Source organism: Phaethon aethereus (genome assembly GCF_964289735.1).
Source record: "Phaethon aethereus genome assembly, chromosome: 3".
NCBI lineage: Eukaryota > Metazoa > Chordata > Aves > Phaethontiformes > Phaethontidae > Phaethon > Phaethon aethereus.
In genome coordinates, this window is record NC_138576.1 from 48,559,395 (window position 1) to 48,583,684 (window position 24,290).

The following is a 24,290-nucleotide window of genomic DNA, read 5'->3' on the forward strand; positions in this document are numbered from 1 at the left end:
TATATTCCTGGATTTCTTCTGTAAAGTACTAAACCCAGCAGTCAACACTGGCGTTCAATTTAAGCGTTGCTGAGATTTCAGATTCTGAAGCTATTTCCTGTTTCTGTTGTGTGGGACACTGAGTGATATCTGAACTATCCTTGTCTATTACCTGTTATAAATTACTGCTCCTGGAAAAAAATTCCATCTTACAGTCCAGCACTCTGTCTACTTAGAAAAAGTGCATATGTGTTTATGTACATATATTATACATTTGTAGGTAGTTTGTAATAGTAAGTGTAATCAACACTGTGCAATTTTTGAACTGCTAAACATTAACTGTATAAACATTGTCCCATGCCTATAGTTTTCAAAATCTAAAGCACTACGAAAAATAATAATAAAAAATAATTTCTAAGCAATCATTTGGTTTTATTTTTAAGACACTTTAGTTCTCTTGAAGCTATTTATTACCTTCAGACCCATACAAATTATGCAGCATCTTTTACCAGTCCTTGGAGATGAGAGATATAAACAAGTCTGTCTCTATAGGAATAAATAGGAAACCATGCACCAACACAGAAGGCCTCGTTCTTCTGCTTGCCTGCACTTAATCTGTAATCCTTCATATAATTTGAATTGTAATATTCATCACTTATACATGCATAAAAGTGCTGAGCTTCAGTTCTTCTGTAACTAAAACAAATTAATACATTTGTCTTCATTAGCTGCACATAATGCACAAAAAATAGGTGCAAGATATTTATTTTTATGTAGGTCAAACCATGTATTGGAACTAATTTGCAAACTTCAACTGCTTCAGCAGTTAATTTATTGTTGCTGAAATGTAAGAATGTGTAGCTAACATATTTGATGAAAGAACTCTTTTTTATAGTTACCTCAGAAGTATGAGCATATTGAAGCACTACCTGAGAGACATGCTAAGAGACTGAGCTGTGTATCAATAAAGCATTGCCAAAATTCTTAGAGTCTGGTAGCTGTTGCGAGCAGACTCTGCCTTAAAGAAGAAGTTTCTAGTAGGAATTTACTGAACAGATGTAACTGAAGCAAAGACATTATTAAAACTTCAGTGTTGACACATCTACAAATGTAAAATGTCTCTGTCCTGATATGTTGCCCCTAATTACAAACAAACTAGTGTGTTGCATCCCAATACATGGTGTTTGCATGGTTTTAAGCATTCGTGATCTGAAAAAGCTGCAGCATCAACTATTTTATCCTTGCTCATGAGCTGGCAGGCCTCATCGAGAGGGCTTTAAACTAGATTTGGAGGGGGGAGGGGATAAAACCGGGCTCACTAGAGTTGAACCTAGGGGGAGGTTCAACGTGCCAGAGTTGAAATCGATAGCCCAGCTCAGGTGCATCTACACCAATGCATGCAGCATGGGCACCAAACAGGAGGAGCTGGAAGCCATTGTGCAGCACGACAGCTATGACGTAGTTGCTATCACAGAAACATGGTGGGATGCTTCTCATGACGGGAGTGCTGCAATGGATGGCTATAAGCACTTCTGAAGGGATAGGCAGGGAAGGAGAGGTGGTGGGGTGGCTCTGTATGTTAGGGAGTGTTTTGATTGCATAGAATTCAAAGATTGTGAAGACCAAGTAGAGTGCTTGTGGGTAAGGATGAGGGGGAAGGCCAATGAGGCAGATATCTTGCTGGGAGTCTGTTACAGGCCACCCAACCAGGATGAAGAGACGGATGAGACATTCTATAAGCGACTGGCGGAGGTCTCGCATTCGCTGGCCCTTGTTCTTGTGGGCGACTTCAACCTACCGGACATCTGCTGGAAGTATAACACAGCAGAGAGGAAACAGTCTAGGAGGTTCCTGGAGTGTGTGGAGGATAACTTCCTGACACAGCTGGTGAGTGAGCCCACCAGGGGAAGTGCCTTGCTGGACCTGCTGTTTACAAACAGAGAAGGACTGGTGAGAGATGTGGTGGTCGGAGGCCGTCTTGGGCTTAGCGACCACGACATGATAGAATTCTCAGTTGTGAGGGAAGTAAGGAGAGGGGTCAGCAAAACTGCTATCATGGACTTCCGGAGGGCAGACTTTGGCCTGTTCAGGTCACTGATTGAGAGAGTCCCTTGGGAGACAGTCCTGAAGGACAAAGGGGTCCAGGAAGGTTGGACAGTCTTCAAGAAGGAAATTTTAAAGGCGCAGGAGCAGGCGGTCCCCATGTGCCATAAGAAGAGCTGGCGGGGAAGGCGACCGGCCTGGCTGAACAGGGAGATTTTGCTGGGACTCAGGGAAAAGAGGAGAGTTTATCACCTCTGGAAGAAGGGGCAGGCAACTCACGAAGAGTACAAGGATCTCGTTAGGTCAAGCAGGGACAAAATTAGATAGGCAAAAGCCCAGCTAGAGCTCAGTCTGGCTACAGTCGTAAAGGATAATAAAAAATGTTTTTACAAATATATTAACAACAAAAAGAGAGGCGAGGAGAATCTCCATCCCCTACTGGATATGGCGGGGAACATTGTCTCCAAGGATGAGGACAAGGCTGAGGTACTTAATGCCTTCTTCGCCTCAGTCTTTAATAGCCAGTCCAGGTATCCACAGGGTATTCAGCCCCCTGAGCTGGAAGACGGGGATGGAGAGCACAATATACCCCTCATAATCCAGGAGGAAGCAGTCAAGGACATGCTAAACCACCTGGACACCCACAAGTCTATGGAGCCTGATGAGATCCACCCGAGAGTACTGAGAGAGCTGGCAGAGGATCTTGCCAAGCCACTCTCCATCATTTATCAGCAGTCCTGGTTAACAGGGGAGGTCCCAGAAGACTGGAGGCTTGCCAATGTGACGCCCATCTACAAGAAAGGCCGGAAGGAGGATCCCGGGAACTACAGGCCTGTCAGCCTGACCTCTGTACCAGGGAAGATTATGGAGCGGTTGGTCTTGAGAGTGCTCACAGGGCATCTGCAGGACAACCGAAGGATCAGGCCCAGCCAGCATGGGTTCATGAAAGGCAGGTCCTGCTTGATCAACCTGATCTCCTTCTATGACCAGGTGACCCGCCTAGTGGATGAGGGAAAGACTGTGGACGTTGTCTACCTGGACTTTAGTAAAGCCTTTGACAGCGTCTCCCACAGCATTCTCCTGCAGAAACTGGCGGCTCGTGGCTTAGACAGGTTTACTCTTTGCTGGATGAGGAACTGGCTGGATGACTGAGCTCAGAGAGTTGTGGTGAATGGCGTTAAATCCGGCTGGCGGCCGGTCACAAGTGGTGTTCCCCAGGGCTCGGTTCTGGGGCCAGTCTTGTTCAATATCTTTATTGATGTTCTGGATGAGGGGATCGAGTGCTCCCTCAGTAAGTTTGCAGATGACACCAAGTTGGGTGGGAGTGTTGATCTGCTGGAGGGTAGGAGGGCTCTGCAGAGGGATCTGGACAGGCTGGATCGATGGGCAGAGGCCAACTGTATGAGGTTTAATAAGGCCAAGTGCAGGGTCCTGCACTTCAGCCACAACAACCCCATGCAACACTACAGGCTTGGGGAGGAGTGGCTAGAGAGCAGCCCAGCGGAAAGGGACCTGGGAGTGCTGGTTGACAGCTGGCTGAACATGAGCCGGCAGTGTGCCCAGGTGGCCAGGAAGGCCAACAGCGTCCTGGCCTGTATCAGGAATAGTGTGGCCAGCAGGAGTAGGGAAGTGATCGTGCCCCTGTACTCGGCACTGGTGAGGCCGCACCTTGAATACTGTGTTCAGTTTTGAGCCGCTTACTACAAGAAGGATGTTGAGGTGCTGGAGCATGTCCAGAGAAGGGCAACAAAGCTGGTGAGGGGTCTGGAGCACAAGTCTTACAAGGAGCAGCTGAGGGAACTGGGGTTGTTTAGTCTGGAGAAGAGGAGGCTGAGGGGAGACCTTATCGCTCTCTACAACTACCTGAAAGGGGGTTGTGGCGATGAGGGTGTTGGCCTCTTCTCCCAAGTAACTAGTGATAGGACAAGAGGAAATGGCCTCAAGTTGTGCCAGGGGAGGTTTAGATTGGATATTAGGAAAAATTTCTTCACTGAGAGGGTGGTCAGTCATTGGAACAGGCTGCCCAGGGAGGCGGTGGATTCGCCATCTCTGGAAGTGTTTAAAAAACGTGTGGATGTGGCGCTTCAGGACATGGTTTAGGGGACATGGTGGCGCTGGATTAATGGTTGGACTTGATGATCTTAAAGGTCCTTTCCAACCTAGTGATTCTGTGATTTTTTCTGTCTTGCATTTCCTGTCTATGTAGTTCTTTTTCACTGTCTATTAGATGTGGCATCTCCTTTCCCAGCAACCCAGGCTCACTGAGTAAGTATCACCCTCCACTCAGTGTCCTGTAGTTTAACTACAATGCTTTAAGGTTATTCTGATGGATGTGTAATAACTGAAAGCAAACTGACCACAGCCTTTCTGATGGCTACAGGAGAGGCTGACAGAGCTGGGACTGTTCAGCCTGAAGAAGAGAAGGCAGCTCAGGGTGTATCTGATCATAACGAAGAGAGAGTCAGACATTTTTCACTGGCACCCAGTGACTAGACAAGAGGCATAAGGCACAAACTGAAATAAAATAAATTCCATTTAAATGTGAGAAGGAAAAGCCACACACATACACAAAAAAACTTCTTTATAGTAAGGGTGATGAAACACTACAACAAGTTGCCCAGAGAAGTTGTGGACTCTACATCCTTGGAGATATTCAGAACCCGACTGGACAACGTGCCCTGAGCAACGTGCTGTAGCTTGAGCAGGTGGGGTGGACTAGACCATCTTCGGAGGGTACTTCCAAAGTTCTGCCTGTCACAGTACTGAAATGCTTTCTATTCCCTTGTAATGGAATAGAAATTTAAAACTCTGAAAGGTTTTATTAAATCTGAATTCTAGCTATCTTTTCCAGCCCCACTGTTGAGGACAGAATTCTCTAATTTGAGTAGGAGAAATTAAAAGGCTAGCACCATGGCTTTGAATCTGTCATGGTGTTTTATAAACAAACAGCACAGTGAATGAAACACTGAAAGGCAATGTTTTTAAGCACTCTTTGAATAGTTAAACTTCTTATTCTCTCTGTATATATGTTGCACAGTTAGCTGATGCCTTCTTTTCCCAAGGATCAACCAAGAACTGACTGTCTTGTGGGATGACTGCCCTTGAGGGATTAGAAATATATGTAACATCATTTAATAGAACAGTAGCTTTTGAAACTTCTTATCATCTCCTACAAAGACAATGTGAGACTTTGTAGGAATTCTGATAACTCCAAAGGTCTATTTTTTTTTTTTTAAATAAATTAATTGAAAATTGCCCAGATTTCAGATGGCATTGCAGTTAGGTGTACCCAAGGCCATTTTATACATACTCAAGGCCAATTTATACCTCACCCATGATGAAACAGTTAATGGCAAAGCACTGACATTCATTGTTTTCAGCTTGGCAGGGGTTACGGGTGTTCTGCAAAAACATAAACTGGGTTTTCAGGACTGGACATTTTTGTTATGACCTTACACATTTCTTGTCTTTCAACATACTCTTGTCTTCCTGAAATCTTCATGTATAGCAGACCTGAATGTAGTATTTCGTTAGACTTCCTTAATTCAGCTATTTATGGCTGGGTAGCATTAGGCATATATTTCACACAAAGGAGGCTGTATTGCAAACCATTCGTATGTGATGAATGATGATTCATATTGCAAACCTCTTGCAAATTCTAGGTTTGCAAGGAGAATTGAAAAAAGCCCCACTACATACATATGAAATACTTTTAGATGTGTTAAAAAATAATATCACTGATTTTCTCAGTACAGGTTTCACCAAAGGTGTCTTCCTATTCTGCAGCTGCACAGTTCAACAAGGGTAGAGAGATAATAGTGTATTATGATTATGATCTTTTCAAACTGTCTGTAATGTTACAGTGCATGAAGAGTCTATGAAAAACTTTACTAACTTTCATTTGTTTGAATTCAGTATTTAATCTACCTAAAAGATGTGCTTGTTTACAATGATAGTTTGAGGAGGGGATGAGAGAAAGAAAGTGTGTTGAAAAAAGATAAAAGAAAACAAAAGAAAAAATAGACGAGGATATGCATGTCATATAACAATGTAATAATATTCTGAGTATTTAAAAAAGTAAATATAAAAAAAGGTCTTAATTCTGTTCAGGTTAACTTGGTACTACAAAAACAAATAAAGAAAAATGGTGTTGGTCTTAAACCTGTTGTCATCGTATCTTATTTAAATTATTAATTATAGGCAACCATTATGCCTGCTTTTTTTTTTAAATTTTGTCACTGTGGAGGATAGATATGTTTTAAACTAGTTACAATAATATATTCAAGGATGTCCCCTTCCCACTCCTAAAAATGTAAGTATTTATGAACACAAGAATTCATGACCATTATAGTCCTAAATCTCCCTAATTTTGATATCAAATATGTTGCATACTTACAGATGGAAAATTATGAGAAATTTATTATGAAATAAATCTTAGCTACATGATCCCTCTTGGTTATATTTCAGCTTTATAAACCTACATGAACTTTTTAATGACAGTTCTATAAAGAAAACACCAGAAATTAGTATGAAGTGGGAATGGTTATAGAATCACAGAATCATAGAATAGTTTGGGTTGAAAGAGACCTTTAAAGGTCATCTAGTCCAAACCCCTGCAGTTCCCTCAGCTGCTCCTTGTAAGACTTGTTCTCCAGACCCCTCACCAGCTTCATTGCCCTTCCTTGGACATGCTCCAGCACCCAATGTCTCTCTTGTAGTAAGCGGCCCAAAACTGAACACAGGATTTGAGGTGTGGCTCACCAGTGCCGAGTACAGGGGCACGATCACTTCCCTACTCCTGCTGGCCACACTAGTTCTGATACAGGCGAGGATGCTGTTGGCCTTCTTGGCCACCTGGGCACACTGCCGGCTCATGTTCAGCCAGCTGTCAACCAGCACTCCCAGGTCCCTTTCCGCTGGGCAGCTCTCCAGCCACTCCTCCCCAAGCCTGTAGTGTTGCATGGGGTTGTTGTGGCTGAAGTGCAGGACACTGCACTTGGCCTTATTAAACCTCATACAATTGACCTTGGCCCACCGATCCAGCCTGTCCCTCTGCAGAGCCTTCCTGTCCTCCAGCAGCTCAACAGTCCTGCCCAACTTGGTGTCATCTGCAAACTTACTGAGAGAGCACTTGATCCCCTCATCCAGATCATTGATAAAAATGTTAAAGGAGACCAGCCCCAAAATTGCAACCTGGGGAACACCGCTTGTGACCAGTCACCCACTGTATTTAACTCTGATGACTAGGCTTGGCCATCCAGACAGTTATTTACCCAGCCCTCCTCCCCCCCGCCCAGTTTGACAAGAATGGGAAAGACAAGAATGGGAAATCTGATGTATATGCAACACAGTTGCAAGTATTTCTTATATTAGACCTGACTCTTCCTTTATTCCCAATATTGTCCACAACGTGGAGTATTTAAAGAACTTTGAAAAAAGGCATCTTCATGCTCAGAAATCTGAAAGCCCATGAGTTAAAAGTCCATATGGAAGTTGAAGGACAGGTGGTAGAGGAGCATGAAGGAAATTTTTTATTAATATTTAAATCTATCTCATGTTTTAATGCATTAATCATAAATTAATAGGAAATTTATATAAAAGTTACTAGTCTCTTGGGGTGGCAAACCCAAGATTTTCACACCTTTCTACATTAAAAACACTCAGTTTATTAATATAGCAGTTGTTTTCAGTATACTTAGGAAGTGTGTTTAATCTCTGTGTGTTTCTGATTCTTTGCTATTAATCTATATGTACCTTAGAGGTGACAATGCTGTAATGTCTGATCATTTCATAAATACAAAACAGCAAATTTTCTGTGAGCACAGAGCTAAGAAACAGGAAAAAGTGCTTTACCTAACATCACAAAGAAAGTCTGTTATCAAAACTACATTTAGAATCCACATCTATCTCTTGGTGTAATGCAATGATGTCAGGTTTGTTCTATACTTTTAAAAATACCTGGTCAACTGCTACTTCTTACAGAAGTGGCTAATTTTGCTACTGAGTACATCTTTTCATCAGTGGTCCTTTTTTTATTTATTCTTTTCTTTAATTGGTGAGCCTTGCTCATTTACCTGGAGTTAAACGGAAATCCAGATTTGGGGATGAAGGAGGATCTGTTCCTGTGTCAATTTTACAGGAACTGTTGTCTTTTCTTTTGATTTATTGTTCTTCTCTTCACTGTGGGGTGATGCTTGCTTCCTATGATTGCCAAAGAATTTTAATCCATCAAATCTCCAGCTATGGCAATGGCATTACTCCATGACTTAGAGTCTTCAGTGATCTTTTCTTATGTGAAAATGAGCTGGTTTTGAAAGTGGAGCCAGGGACTGGGAACTGACAGAATCTCTCTTCTTCACGTGTTGCTTGGAGACTTTTGAATCCACAGATAGGAAGAATGAACCAAGCTGTGTTGACCTGTCTCTCTGTCGCTTCCCTCCCATCCCAATTAGAGTTAATGAAATTAGGGAGCAGAGTTCGCTGTGACTTTTAAAAGAAAAACATTTATGTGGAGCTAAAGTAAGTGCTTCTCCTATACCCAGCGCCCCTGAGCTGCCTATCCCTTTTCTATGGCATGTTGTAACTGTGGCTGTCAGTCTTTATTACTGAGTACTGACCATGCTACAGATTTCTGAAAGGTGTTTCAGGCCCTGTGACGCATGAGGCTGTAGGAAGTAGTTTTTCCATGGTTCCTCACAGTCTAAACATCTACCCCACCATTATGTGTAAAAGAAATCCCTTCCATCTTGTTTCTTTTATGCCTATGATGTCAGTGTGCATGACACTTTAGAGAAACTGAACTCAATACACCACATCACCAGTTATCCCCTAGCAAGGAATGGCTGTTCCAAAGGCCTGGACTAAATTTTGTCTTGTAAAAACAAAAGCAAAGCTTCATCATCATAACTGATGGAAAGAGGTAACAGAACAATATAACAAACAAAACTTTTGTATATGATTTAACTAAGCAGGCAATCATCTTGGTGGCAGAACATTTAGTCTGTGATTCTTGATGGGGTAAGCTATGGGATAAGTGTACAGAAATGTCTATATGGCAAGACTTAAATGATTCTACCTGTCCCCAGCAGTATGAATGGTGTTAACTAGGATTCTTATGGAAATTTCAGGTATGACTACACTGGAGTGAGACTGTGACTGCATCTTATGTGTATGTACCGAAGCTAGCTTTAAGATAGATAGATCTGTTGTAACCACAGTGGGAATGGGCTCATACTGAAGAAAACCCAAAAACCTCAAAAGAAAAAAAATCCCCAAACATCCTCATGTTGAGTTTGAAGTGCTTCTTGCTTTCAACTAGAAACTAGAACTTGAATTTTTTTCTTTGTTCAATGTAAACTATTCACATACAACTTCAACACCTAGGTATTAAAGGAATATCTTTCCTCTTACATGTGGCTTTCTCCTTCCAAAACATATTTCAGTACTAAAAGAAGTTCTTGATGATCTAAAGTTTGTGCCTAGGTCCTGAATACGATGGTGTATTTCTAACTACCTTTCTCTTTTGCTTAGGCCAAGCGCACAGAGTATGAAATAATGTTGCAAGATAAGTAGAATACTCTTGAGGGTTTTAATAACAAAAGAAAAAAGTAACAGGAAGAAAATATGCTATCAGTGGTGTAGTGGTGTTCAGAATGGATTTTTGTGTCTAGCAAATCAAAAGTAATATGTAACTATGTCCCATGGGCACCAACCTTCAAAATACGAGACAATTTGTAGTGATTTCTTTTAGTAAAATGCACCTGGAATGATGAAACAAAGAAATTGCTGGTCCAACATTTTCTTAGTGAAGGAGTAAGTGGAATGCTGCTATTCCTTTTTATGTACTTAGGGTCAAATTCAGTTCTACAGGTCCCAATATGCTCCAACTCCTTTTGCATTTGATGGAATGAATGAAACAGACTATGAGTAACCAGGCAGGAGATTTTACTAAATTTTAGTCCGGTAGGAAGCATTTTCAAGACCAGCCAGATTAGCAGGATTTGAACATACTAATCTGTATGCAGTGAAGTCTCAACATAAAAAGTTTATGTGTTCATAATTTATGATTAAACATAACATTATGTGCATAGATCTTTATATATTGAGACTTCAGGACAGAAAATTTACCTGTCTCTAAATTCTGCAGTATTGCTGAGACTTTGTTACCTTAGTTTTGTACAGATGCTTTATACAATAGAATTTTATGCATATTTTTATTTTAAATTTTCATAAACAGGTAACTGTAAGTAGAAATTATTACATCTCTTATTGAGTTTGTTGATCACAGGAAGGCACTAAGGTCTCTATAATCTAACAGAACATCTTAAAATTCTTTTGGTAGAAATTCTCATTCCTGCAAACAGCAGCTAGAGTGGGATCAGCATATATTATATTGTGTAGGTCCTCCAGTCCCAGTCTATCATGGGAAGAGCTCATCAGTTTATAGAGATATTAAAGCAGTAGGAACCAGGAAAAGAGAGGGAAGAAAAAGTCAGATATTTCTGCACTGGACTTCTCCTGTTCTCTGCAGCCAATTGAAGATTCTATACTCATCCTTTTCCCTAATTTTGGGATGGAATTTTAAATACCACAGTGTTTGTCCCTTCCCAGTCTTCCTCCCATGCACAGACTGGTAAGAGTTTTTTCAACTGCTTGTCTTTTTATTGAAGGTTGAGATTTGAAATTCACATTTCTTCACATGGCAAAATTTTATTATTTCCCACCCCCCTGCTTTATTACTTTACTCTTGTTCATACTGTATTTATTTTGCAAATGCATTCATATACATTGTCTGGGAATCTTAAAGTTTCTGTTTTCATTTTGGTCTTTTGAACAGTAAATTCTCTTAAATGAAATATTTCTGATTTCAAAAAATATAAAAACCAGGACATGGCCTTCTTGCAACATCTCATAGAAGGGCTTGATTCATCTTTCACTCATGTAATAGGAGTGATAGGGAAAATTACCAGTGAATGTCAAAAATTTTTTACATTTACTTGCTGAAATTTTTCATTTCTGCAAGGTTAAAGATTTTAACATCCAAAGTGTCATTGGATGCCTTGTCCATATTGTCTATATATTTTCTCTTCCTTTTGTATGCTTTGTCATCCACAGGTCAGAGCATGGTACTTTTAACCACTTCAGGTGCTTCTGGGTGGATTTTCCATTGATGGAACTTGCAGTCCAGCTTGTATCAGAAAAAAATCTAGGAGCAAATACAACCTTAGGAAATGATATCTTTGCGGTGCTTCTTTTGTTCTCTTAATAACTACTTGAATCAGTATAAACAACACTGAAAATTACTTTTTTTCACATCTCAGATTCTTAGGTGTACTCATTATTTGTTGGAGAATGTGGATCAATGAATTTAGAACATTGTAATACATTCAGAAATAGAATAGCATTACAGCACTGAATGGTAGCTTTTTCATGGGTATAAAATTGTAAATGCTTAATTTAACAGCAGCAATATACAATGCTGGTCATCCCACATTGATCCTTACTTGTGAGATTACCACTTTTAAGACAAGATGATAAGGTATAGCAAATGTAAATGTTACAGGAGAAACACCAAAGGGCCTGTAATCTGTCCACTCCACAACGATTTGTGCAAAATTTTGCAAATCATCAACAGTAAGTGAAACAAATATTCTTGGACTGAATCATTATTAACTGCATGCTTCTAATGCAATTCTCATACACGCAACTAATTGTAGATAGGGTTAGTCTGTGCTTCATGTTTTTTGTCTATGAATTCCTCAGTTAATTTATTTTTTAGGTGCTGCACATGAACTAGAACTGTATGCGTACAAATCTGGTCCCTAGAATATATAAATTATACATGAAGAATAGTCGGTACTGCTTATATTTAGACCAACAGAAAGTGTGTAAATGAAATGCAAATCAGGTTAATTAGAAAGCAGCCTGTCAGATCAGAAGATGGCTTACACTGGGTCCAAGATTATTTCTCAAAATCTATGTTATTTAAGTTGTTGTTAAATATTTATAGGCAGTGTAATGCTGAAAATATCCCCAAAAGATTATAGGATGCACTTATACTCCCCCAGGCTCTGATGGTCTAATCACTTTCCTTCTTCCATCTGATTGAAGAAATTTGACAAGTATAGGGTTTTGCAGAGTTTCAGCATAATCAGGATGGTCTGAAAGTGTGACTTAGGCCCCTGCACGCACAAAAGAGTAGAAAAGAGTTTGCTTTCCTTTCTTTCTGCTTCCCATATCACCCTGTGTCAAGTCAGTTTAGCTCCTAGTACAGAACATCATTCTTTTCTAACTATAAATGATAAAAACACAATTTCTTGCAACTCAAATACTTTCAGGCCAGCTTTTCCCACCTTTTATTCTGGAATAAAGGAAAAGCCCAGAGTGTTTTGTAATTAATGGTCCTTTCTATGTTTTACTTCCATGAGGCACAGCAACTCTTTGCTGTTAGCTTTATTCTTGTGATAAGCTCTAGGTTTATAAGAAGAAAGTGAAGAAATGAAGAATAAATTTCAATAAATTCCAAAAGAAAATATATGTTTTCCAAGGGTGTAAGGAGTATAAAATATCACATCTATGCATTCCTTCAGCTCCTTCACAGCTGATCACATTTCATGAGATAGTCAAATGAGCTGCATCTCTAAAGGGTGCTGAGGATTTTTTTTTAAAAGGTGTCAAGATAGTGAAGATACATTTTATTACTCAGCCAAAGGAAACACTGTCAAAATTATAGTTAGTAAGTAGTATTATTATGACAGAAAGAAAAAGAGCGGGGATTCTTTGTAGAATTGAATTCATATCTCATGAAAGAGGGATGCCACACCTTTTAATCTTTTTTTTTTTCCCTGGGATTTCTTCACCATGTTAATAAAGAGTCTTTTGTTCCTGTTTCCACAGGAGAAGAAGAAAAATGATGGCTTTATTCTTTCCTTAAACATTACACAAGTCTTAACAAGAAAGCACTTCTAACTGACATGATTTACTCTCTAACATTGAGAAAAGAAAAGATTTCTCCATTGGCATTTTTAATTAGTTAATGTAGATTTTAAAATACTCATTGAAAAGTCCTTATGCATTATATAAAGAAAAAGAGAACAGATGACATGTAAAGATATAACACTACCCTTTGAACTGTCCCTTGAAATACTGAAATGTTCAAAAGCTAAAAAATTATCATATCATCTTAAAATACTGAATTATGAGAAAGAAATACATTAAATTATGAAAATTTACATCCCTGATATCCAAACACACTTAACCTTATCTTTCTGAATGCATTGCTACCTGGTACTGTTAGTAAATAAGTGCGTGCTTCGAAGGTATCTTAAGTGCCTGACAATCTATCAAATCGGGTCCTTTGTAGCTTGGTCCTGAAGCATAAATTGTTGTTTCTCTTTTAATAAAGTAATAGTATAAAGCATTCATTACATATCAGATCTTGGATTAGCTTTAGGGTAACAAGCTATGAAGCAACAGCCTGTAGATTTATGTATATTAGACTAAATCTACTGCAGCATAATTAAAAGCCTGATGGAAATTGAAAGATTAATACTATTTGGCTGGACATAATATTTGGGCATGAAGATGTTTGAGACCATAGGACTAAGTGTGATAGGACTTGTTGCATTAAGTTACCTGGCTTACAGGCAACACCAGCTGGATCAAGTTTTGTGCATATATGTTTATACGTGTGTGCATGTGGGTTTGTATTCGTGTGACCGTTGTGACCATGGTGAGATGTAAATGGCTTTTCGATAAATGTTATGGTGATAGAGGATATAGTTTTTCCTGTGACATTATATTACATTTTATTCTGATCAGGAATAACTAACTTTCCTTAAAATATACCCCGTACCATATATATTCCCTGTGGTCTCTTTAGGTTCTCCATATAGAGACAAGATCACTATAGCAATTCTTCAGCTGCAAGAAGAGGGCAAGCTCCACATGATGAAAGAGAAGTGGTGGAGAGGCAATGGTTGCCCAGAGGAGGAAAGTAAAGAGGCCAGTGCTTTGGGAGTTCAAAATATTGGAGGAATCTTCATCGTGCTGGCAGCAGGATTGGTGCTTTCTGTCTTTGTGGCAGTGGGGGAGTTTTTGTACAAATCAAAAAAAAATGCCCAGTTGGAAAAGGTAAATATTGTCTTTTTCTATTTTATTTTATATTTATGGTCTATTTAAAGAATACTTTAAGCGTTTTGTAGCCAAATGTAAGTGATGCATATTGATTGTTTATTGCATAGTACAGTACTTGTATAACAAAGGACCACAGCAAAGTACCCAAAGTTTTATATTTACAGCTTTTAATTTGTCTTCAATGTGTTTAATTGTAGCCAGATTTCAGGACAAGTGACTATTTCTCCTCTTATTCAAGCCTGAAAAAAGACAGCTTTTTACTCCTGGAAGTTCACTGCAGTTAATTATATGGATGAAGAAGAAATACGAAACTGTAATGGGAAACAAATAAATCTTCTACAGATAATTCCGATTTTCAAAAGACAAACTGGCTGTAGCTCAAAGTCAAAATCTAAAAATGTCTCTATAGAAATGTTCTTTACAGACGTTTATACTTACAAAGTTGTCCTGGTAGCATCTGGAAAAGATTATGTCAGCATGATTTTTTTTTGGTGGGTTTACTACTGATACTATGTCCTGTAATTTCAAACTGATTCAGTTTTGAAGATTGTGGTGTTAATTTCTTCTGTACTTGCACTTTATACAACCACGATACTGTAATTGTGCCAACACTAGTAATATCTTGTGAAATTCTTTGTTGGAATTATCATTTTTGCATAATAAATAAATCTTTTTATATGTATGTGCCCATGTTTAAATCTAAACTCAAACTGTATATTTTATTGCTATGACAAATTCTGACTTTTAAAAATATAGAGAAAATTATTATATATTATATTATTATTATATATATTTTTAAAAATATAGAGAAAACATTGGATTTTACTAGGTCTTTTTCTTTTTTTCCTTTCGAGGAGTTTTTTTTTAATGGTAATTTCTATATTTCTATTTAGAAATGTAATTTAATAAAATCAGTAGTAAATCCAACAGCTATAATTATATTGGTATTTTTCCAGATGCTACTGGTAAGTTTCTGTAACTTGAATAATTATTCAGAAAATTTACAGTATGTTTTCACTTCTTTTGAAGCAACATTTTGGTATGCAAGTGTCCTGTTATAACTATATTGTTAAAGAAGTTTTTTTCTAATACACACAAAGGCAGTGTGAGGTTACAAGGTCCTAAACACAATTTGAACATGGGTACATTTTACTAAATTGTTAAAGGACTATTTAGATCCTCTTCTTTATCATAATACAGGCTGATTCCTTTCTGTTAACATACTCTTGGAATGTTATGCTTCTCAAATGAATTTGTGAGGAAAAAGATACCAGTTACTTGAGTAACCCATGTAAGTCTCAATAATTTTTATCGGTTCCTAAGGTGGATATGGATTTCATTTGGATATCAGTATGATTTGATTTAGCTTTTCTGGATTTTTAACAAGCACACAACAAAAATAAGACTTTTGATAATAATCTTGCAACATGAGTTCAGTATTTTGGAGGTTGAGAATGCATATCTTGTTTCTCTAAGCCCTATGGTTTTGTGTTTTTTGGGGGGGTGTTGGTTTTTTTTTTTAATTTTGCTTCTTTTTAATTTTTGTTTGTTAATGATGGATAGAGATAGCAATGACTGGAAGTATCTGACCTTTTAACAGTACTTGTACCAGAAAGGTCTCATCATCAAGTATTGAGATATTTTACAAAGTTAGGAGTGAACCTGAAACAGTTGAGAGTCAGTTCTTTCTCCTCTCTTTCCTCCTTGCCACCAATCTCTTACATTCTCTCCCCTCCCCACTACACCCCCATACCCTGATGTCAGGAGACCAGTAAAATTTCAGTAGAATTTATGGAATTAACAGAAAAATGATGCCAACATCCCTACACATGGCCTACCCCATCATCCCCTTACCCGCTTTTCTCCCAGAACCCACAGACCTTCAGTGAACGTCTTCTCCATCCTCTCCAAATGTAGCAGATCCCATTTGCCCAGAAGAGGGAGTAGCACCAGCCACAGGGGAGATAAGCTGTACTGTCATCTCTCTCTAGTCCCTAAATCTCAGCTGCTGGGACGAGTAAACCATGCAAGTAATGCTGCCTTGGTTATCCCACGGGGAGAGAGGAGGCACCTATTTTTGGTAACATTTATAGTTTCATCCCTTTAGAATCAGGGTATCATTCTGGCATTTGTGTAATGCTTGTCAACATTTGGGAACAGGAAAGATCAAAGGTCATATTAAAAACCGAGGGAAGAAAAGAAATGAGATAACTTCAGCTGCTGAATATATGGAGTATCCTGGGATATAAACGGGCATATAAACATGTGTGCCTGCTTTTTAATGTATACAAAATATACAGTAGCACTTCCAGTCAGGAGGCAATGCAGATTTAAAGTCTATAATCTAGATATATTTTTCTAGCATTTTCAGTGTCACCCCACTCCTGACATTCACATGTAAACGGAACCATTGGCTGGTGTGAATCTAGTTGAAGGAGTGAAATCTTGTAAGGAATTGAGTTCAGAAAAACAGCAGACAAAATTTTGTTATTTGCTAAAAAATTGTTGCAACTTATACCCAAAGTGGTTCAGAACATCCATGCTCCTGATATGCTCAAATATCCTCAAATATCGTCAAATATAAAGGAAACATGTGACACTAGCTATAGTCTTTCTGGGAAAGAGATGGGTCCATGCTACCGCAACACTTTCCAGACACAGAGAAGTTCCTCCTTTATTCACAACTTTCAAAAGCAAAGATAAGCCTGGATGTTGTCATGGTTAGACTGTCAGTCTCTGACACTTACTATAGCTAGTTTGTCTGAAAAATGAGTGTTCTAATTTACTGAGTATTACTAAGATTGGTGGATGTAAAAAGAACAATATATGGACTGAATTCTATTGTTTCAAAACAATATTCATTCAAAATATATACATTCAAAACTCATAGAGCCATCAGCAGGTTAGAACTAGGTCTGCTTGTGAAAAAATAGCAGATGTACATTTTATTCATTTTGAACTGTTAAGTACTTCGAATAATGTGAATTGAGACACATGTCAGCATACCTTAACTGTTTGTCTCACTAGGGGAGATTTGGTCATAGACTTCCTACAATACAAAATACTAGATTAAATCTTAGAGCGTACTGAAATACCTACAAAATATTTCTGGAATTATATGATCAAATAACCACCTAAACATCAGTTAAATTAGCCTTTCTGAAATATTTATTTATACGTTATTGTAAAAGCAATAAATACAAAACTAAATTGATACTGGTTTATATTTTACATACATTTCCCAAGGAAAAGAAGAACAATTGAATTTTCCACGGTATATAACTCACCACTCAGCTACACAATTGAGTTGAAAAAGATCAGTCTGTATAGTTTATCTCACAAGACACAATGAATGAGCTGTTAGCAGGACTGGACCCAAAGCGGTCAACAGTAGCTGTGAATATACAGACTACACACAAACCAGTGTTCTACTTACAACTGCAGATTCTACTGAACAAGAAATTCTGAATACTGAACTGTGACTTGTATATGAGACTAACTGTGTCTTTGAAGATGGCACAAACTTAACTGGTTGACTCTTGCTCAAAGTAAATGGTTTAAAATATTTCAAATACCTTCTGCAAAATGCACAGAGCATGTTTTGGTTTTGATAATGTAAGGATAACAGGAGTTTCTGATCTTAGCTGTCTCAAAAACTCATATGGCTTTAACTGAGCTGCAGAGACTTTAAGTTATGGTGGTATTTGATCTTAAACTTATTAGAAATTCAGCATGGTTTTGCTACGATTGCCAATAATTCTGAATTTGCTGTCTACCTCAAACACATATTTGAGTAATGTGATAATCTGGGGTGTATTTTGAGCTAAATAGCCTCTCTAGTCCTACCTAGCACATAGTCTTACTGATTTTTTTCATAAGAAATATTGGGAATGACAAAGCATTGTCCTTGTCTATGGCAGAATTTTGACATTCCAGTTGACACAGCAGGAAGGGGTAGAAGGAGATGGCAGGCTGAAGGCTGTTCTGACTGCACTCCTGCAGAGTAACCACAAGATGGTGCCTTCTAATTTCTCAGAGGGAAATTTAATTGTTACTTTTTAACAGAATTTATATCACAATGCTCATCTATTTTTTAATTGCAACCTTTCAAAGAAAATGCTAAAGGCTTGTATTTTTTCCTATTGTTTATGATGCAAACAGCTAATTATGTCATCTGTTTGGAAACATGTTATTAAGCAGACATTTGTTATCTAGCCAATCTTAACAATAAATGTTCAGTCATTTGCATTTTATAATTGCTTTTGCTGGTGAATGACCTGCTCCATGATTTTAACAGGCACTCAGAGGGCAGTGAATAAGCAATGTTAGAAACAGAAGCCATTTAAAACAATTACTATGTTCTTTTTTTTTTTTTATTGATGTGCTTCAATGTATTGTGGGTTTATGCCCATTTCATACATTTAGTTTTGTATAGCTCACATTACTCATAAAGGCCAGGGAAAACAGTGACCTTGAAGACCATTAATATTTAGCATAATTTATTTATTTCCTTTTTTTTTTTTTTAAAGGTCTTCTCTGAGTTTATTTCCATTTTGATACTACCTTCACACAATGACTAGATATTACCATAAGTGTCAGCTGTGTGGGAGAAACTACATGTGCACTGTTGAAAAATTTAGGATGAAATTCACAGTATTGCTGGAGGCAGTGTCAAGAATATATAGAACACTGTTTGTTGTCACCCTTGTAAATGGTTATCCTTGTACCTATCCTGGTCATGATTTCTTTGGAGAAGGTAATGTTGGCTTGAGAAGTTATCTTGAAACCTGGTTTTATTAGTGTAGTGGACCCATACCCTTCCCAAGAGGCAAGGAGGGACTAAAGGTTGCTAGCCTGAAAAAACTGTTGTGCTGTAACCATACAGTTCACACAACATCCTGATTGTGCTTTATTTTAACGAAGTTAGTGTAAATGCTAACATGAGTTTATTTGCCAAGGTCCTTTTACAATCTGTTTGCATCAGGATAAATTTAATTCATTATGACTTAGAATGATTCTTTTTGGAGGTGACCAAAGGGCATACATGTAACTCGCCCTATATGGAATAGTCTTACAGGAATAAGTTAAATGGTACTGAAATATTGTGGATGCTTCTTTATAAGCAGGATATGTAGAACATCAGTATTTCCATCTTTGTTTTAATTGTTATCTTAAGAACAGTACAAAACAAAATGACCACAATAATTATGTATGAAAAATGAAAAGATTTTTAAAATCCTTTCTTACTTTACCAGAATATTTTATGGTTTGGTTTTTTTCCCAAAAATTTTACTATATTAGTTTTCATTAAAGACTTTTTCATTACTCAAAAAATGCAGTTATGTCAGTGTTATTTGAGTTCAGAGAATATTCCTAATAGTTTAATATCAAAATCCTTTTATATTTGTGACAGTAATTTACAATAGTTTTGGAACAACCCCAAAGTAAACTCTAGACTAGTGATTTTTTTTTTCTTTCACTTTCCAGGGGAAGGCAAGTTCAAAAGTTTTTAAGGTTGAAAAGCCTGTTCCTCAGGCTACAATAAACAAAGGAATGTCAGCATTCTTGGTAAATCAAACTAAAAGCTTTGGGATTTATATCCCAAGAAACTTTTATAGAATGTAGAGTCGGTGATGTAGTCTGTATTGTCTTCACATTTTGTAAGGGAGTAACCTCAGAATTTTTAATGTTGGCTGTGAAAAGCAGCAGAAGCTGGGACAGCTCATAAAAGGAAATGTTTTTCCAACTTTAGCACATTGCATTCTGCAGATATGCAGTTGGAAATTTGGGAACTTTTATCAACCTGTACTCCCTTGAGTACTGTATGTGGATGTATAGACTTTCATGGCTAAATTGTGTGTGTGTAAGTGTACAGATTAATTGAAGTTGAGGCATTAATTATAATTAAATACCGTCTTGGAAACAACCTAAGTCCATATACTGTTACCAAAAAAAAGTCAAAAAGCCAAAACAAACTCAAAACCAAAATCAAACAGCGCCCCCCCACCTTTTTAACAGAAAAAAAGAAATGAAAAGACAAAAAATGGAAAAAATGGAAAAAAACAATTTGACTATGGCATTTAAAAAATAATTTGTAAAAAATAAAACATTAAAAAAAGATTTCTGTTTTGATTTTTGCTTACTCAACCAATATTTATTTGGCAATGGATCTTGCTTCTGAGGTATTTTTAATATCTTAATTGGTATCATTAAAGAAACAAAGAACAGAAAGTTTAGAGTTGTATTTAAAACTGACCATTGCACAAGGACAAATAGGATTACAGGAGGCTTGCTATCGCTCCATAGATATTCAGTCGAAGATCAGGGCTTAAATTACAGGACTGAGTTACGGAATATTTTATGCTTGACAAGAATTTAAAGTTGTATAAAAATTTTTTGGAAACCCCTCCAAGTCGTTTATATTAGAGTAAGTATAGTTCACTTTCATTCATCAGTAAAAGAAGAAATATTCACATTATATAATTATTGGCTCCTCTGACTAAAAAATATTTTCTTAATACTCAAGGAAAAAAAGATTTAGAACATTCATGTCTTTCTAAAGTTTTGTCATTGTCTTCCCCTAAATATTATTTTAACAGGTCATGTATAAAAATATTTCAAAATTTAGAGTATTAATCTTTGCATTTTGAAATAATCAGCTATATTATAGCTAAGTGTAGCAGCAAACACAATTATGTTCAGAAGATTAGATTACTTCGACTTCTGATTAAGCTAGCAAAGTAACAACAAGCACTTCCATCTGCCTTTTAGACTGAGAAAATATCATAGACTGCCAGATGAAACCATGTAATTATACAGAAATGGATGCTAACCATTTTGATATTAAGCAGTGCAATATGACTATAATAGTGTTTCCAAAACAGTAGAAACTGTTGGCATTACATTAATATTAATTTACCAATTGTAAATTTACATTTACCAATGTCCCCTCTATTCAATATGATTTGAGGCCATGCCAAATTTTATATTAAGTTTGTACTATCACACTAAACTATAAAAGTAATATAAATTTTTACAATGAATTATATACAGTGGACTCTAGCTCAGCAAACTTTAAAAAAAGCTGTTTAGATACAGCTCAACTCAGGTAAGAAAGGTTGCATTTATTTTCTAAAATGTCTCTGTAAGATGGACTATTTATTTTGAAATTAAACTATATGGTGTTACAGTAACTATACAGTGTTTTAATACAGATAGATTCAAACTCCAAAGGATCAATTACATATTATCATCACTTCCTTTCACCAGGCTCAAAGGTCAACAAACCTGACCTTCCTTGGATGAACAGAGAAGTAATTCAGATCTAGGATTAAAAAGTATTTAACAGGTCAATGAATTTTCACATCCAGTGGCTGAGAGTGCAAGATCTCAGGTGACTGATTTCAGTGCAATCAGGATCATATCTGCTGAAAGGCAGAGAAATAACCTGCACAGCTGTGATTGCAACATACAGAACCATTAAAATGTTGCATTGCATATCATTCTAAATCAGATAGGCTGATCGTAAATTGTAATTTTTACATGGCTGAAGTACTTTGAGCGCTATCAGCACTTATTAAACACCTGGCAGTTATTTGTAGCAGTTGTCCAGGGACACTGGACTGCAGTAATATGTTCTGGAAGAAGACCAGGACTGTTGTGGCAAGCTTCACACCAGTAGAAATTATTGCCACTGAGTGAAACACGAGTGACAAATAGTACTTATGACCACTGATCCAATTTGAAAACCCAGAACCAAACCTGGAGAAATCTGAGACTGTAAGTCTTTCTTTCACAAGAAGTGGAACTGAATAATAGGGGTAGATAATACCTTCTGAATGCTTCCCTTTACTTCTCCAACATAGCACCTATCTCCCTGGGATTAAACTACCGTCATAGCCCTATTTCAGCCAGGTACTGGAAGCTCAAAATGACTGCACCATCCTGGTCTGACAAGAGAGTAGGACTGTGTATCATCTGCATGCCGATGACATCACAGCCCAAATTATTTCATTATCTCCTCAGTGGCCTCATATACATGTTGAAAGGAGAGGTGACAGGATGAAACCTTGTGGAATCCTGCATGAGAGAGAGCCCTCGGGGCTGATGAGCAATTGCCCTATGCCATCCTCTGGGATTTCTCTGAGAGGAAAGAGTGGAACCACACAAGTGCAATCCCATCTGCCCCAGCCTAGGTCCACAGGTGAGTCAGAAAAACATCATGGTCAGTGCAATGGCCAGAAAGGCTGCTGGCAGAAGTAAACAAAGCCACCTTTGAAAAAGCTTTCTGCAGTGACAGGAGTTCCCCATGGGCCTCAGGAACTAGTGTAGCTGTCAGGATGCACTCAGAATGGAAACCAGGTTAAATAGTTTCAGAAGACTTTAAATGGACTCAAAGTTGCTTTACTAGAAGTCTCTGTCATCCACCAGAGTGAATTTTGTTTTGTCAGGAAATAAATTTTAGAATTTGAGAGTGGTTGAATTCTTTTTTTGGACACCAGTTGATAATTTATTTAAGGCAAGCTGGAATCTTATTGTCCCACTGGGAGACACTAACAATATATGCTAGAAGTGGCCTGCAATGAGGTCCTGTATGTCATCCAAGTTCATCACATAACTCTAAAGCTCAGTGAGAATTTCAGCCTGTGGAAGATAATTTCAGTGTTGTTTTGTTACAGGAAGGGTGAGTCCCATCATATTCATGTCGATCCCCTTGATAAAATAGCTAGAAAAGTCCTTGAAATAATCAGCATTCAGTTAAGTTACAGGGTGAAGCACCTCATGCTTCACCAAGCTGTCTGGAACAACTCTACTGGTCTTGACTTTGTAGACACTATGATGGAAACAAAGCTTAATTTACAGAATTAAAATTTTATTTTTGTTTGTTATTATTGCCTTTATTTGAGTAGGTGGTGAAATCTCCCATATATTTTGGCCTAAAAACAACATCGTAAAATGGCTGTTCATTCTCCTTCTACTGATAAAGCAATAATTGCTAAATCTGAAATTGAGAATATATTGGTAACATGTTCAGCTAATTGTTGTGAACTCAGTCTGCAGCGTACTTGTGCATTATATTTGCTATGGATTGAAAATGTGTTACATCAGAAAAGTCTGTGGCAAAATATTTTTAATGTAACCATATTATGTATATATAGATATATATGTATGTACATATATATGTGTACAATCTTTGATCAACAATCATGTCTAAGACTATATATATAACTAAGCAACCTAAAAACCTGATTATTACAAGTACACTTGAACTTTTTTTGGAATGGGAGTGCTTCAACTACAATGAAATACGATTTCTCTTTTTCTGGTGTTATTTTCATTTCATTAATTGTTCATCTCTCCGTGATCCTAATTCAACATTTTGCTAAGGTTCATGTTTTGGTCTAGAGGATTTAAGATTGACAGGTTTTCCATATACTCATTCAAAATCCCTGGAGGAGTGGCATATAGAAGCAGAAACTGATTAGAAGGGATGATCGGGGTAGGGCTGTGCATTCATTCTCAGCTAACATCAAGAAGATGAAAAACAGTTCGATTGATATATCCCATTAGATGCTAGAACACTGACCCGTAGCATAACAAGAAAATGCAGAATTACTGCTATTACTGCTTTAAGAAAATTAAACAAGGCTTCAAATAATATCTGACACAGGAGACTGGAAGTAATGAACTTCTGAGTAAATCTTATAGTTTTTTCTTGAATGTTGACAGTCAACTTTATATTAGCTACATCAAAGAGGGGAAAAATATAAAACAACAGGCAATTGGATATTTTTATATTTAAAACACATCAAATATTATTCACTTAAATCAGAATGTTGTGGTGCAGGCATGCTATTCCTGTCTTTGTGTCGTTGTTTTTAGGCTTCTAACGTCAAAATCTATGGTGATAGTCTCATAATTCTGTGTCTAACAAATGCTCATATGATTTCTAATTATCTTTCTAAATTTCTGTAAAACAATATAATGAAAACAGTTTAAATATTGTCTACCTTTCATATTAATACATACATGCAAAATATTTTTTTTTCTCGGGAAGTAAAGCCATGCACAAGCTGTTTAAATAGATTGTAAACAGTGGTAACATTTTGCAAAATTATCATCTTGATTCTACA

General features: G+C 37.4%; 1 protein-coding gene across 2 annotated transcripts in view; it reads left to right on the forward strand.

Moving 5' to 3' along the window:
• Positions 1 to 24,290, forward strand: part of GRIK2 (glutamate ionotropic receptor kainate type subunit 2) — a gene marked incomplete at both ends in the record, with an annotated part of 429,084 nt that overhangs the window by 400,090 nt on the left and 4,704 nt on the right. The window contains one exon of one of the 2 annotated variants that reach the window (XM_081997417.1): positions 13,904 to 14,154. In XM_081997417.1, the coding sequence (XP_081853543.1) occupies positions 13,904 to 14,154 (251 nt within the window). Of the gene's footprint in view, positions 1 to 13,903; positions 14,262 to 24,290 lie in introns of those variants that run through there. The other variant, XM_081997418.1, reaches the window with a different exon arrangement.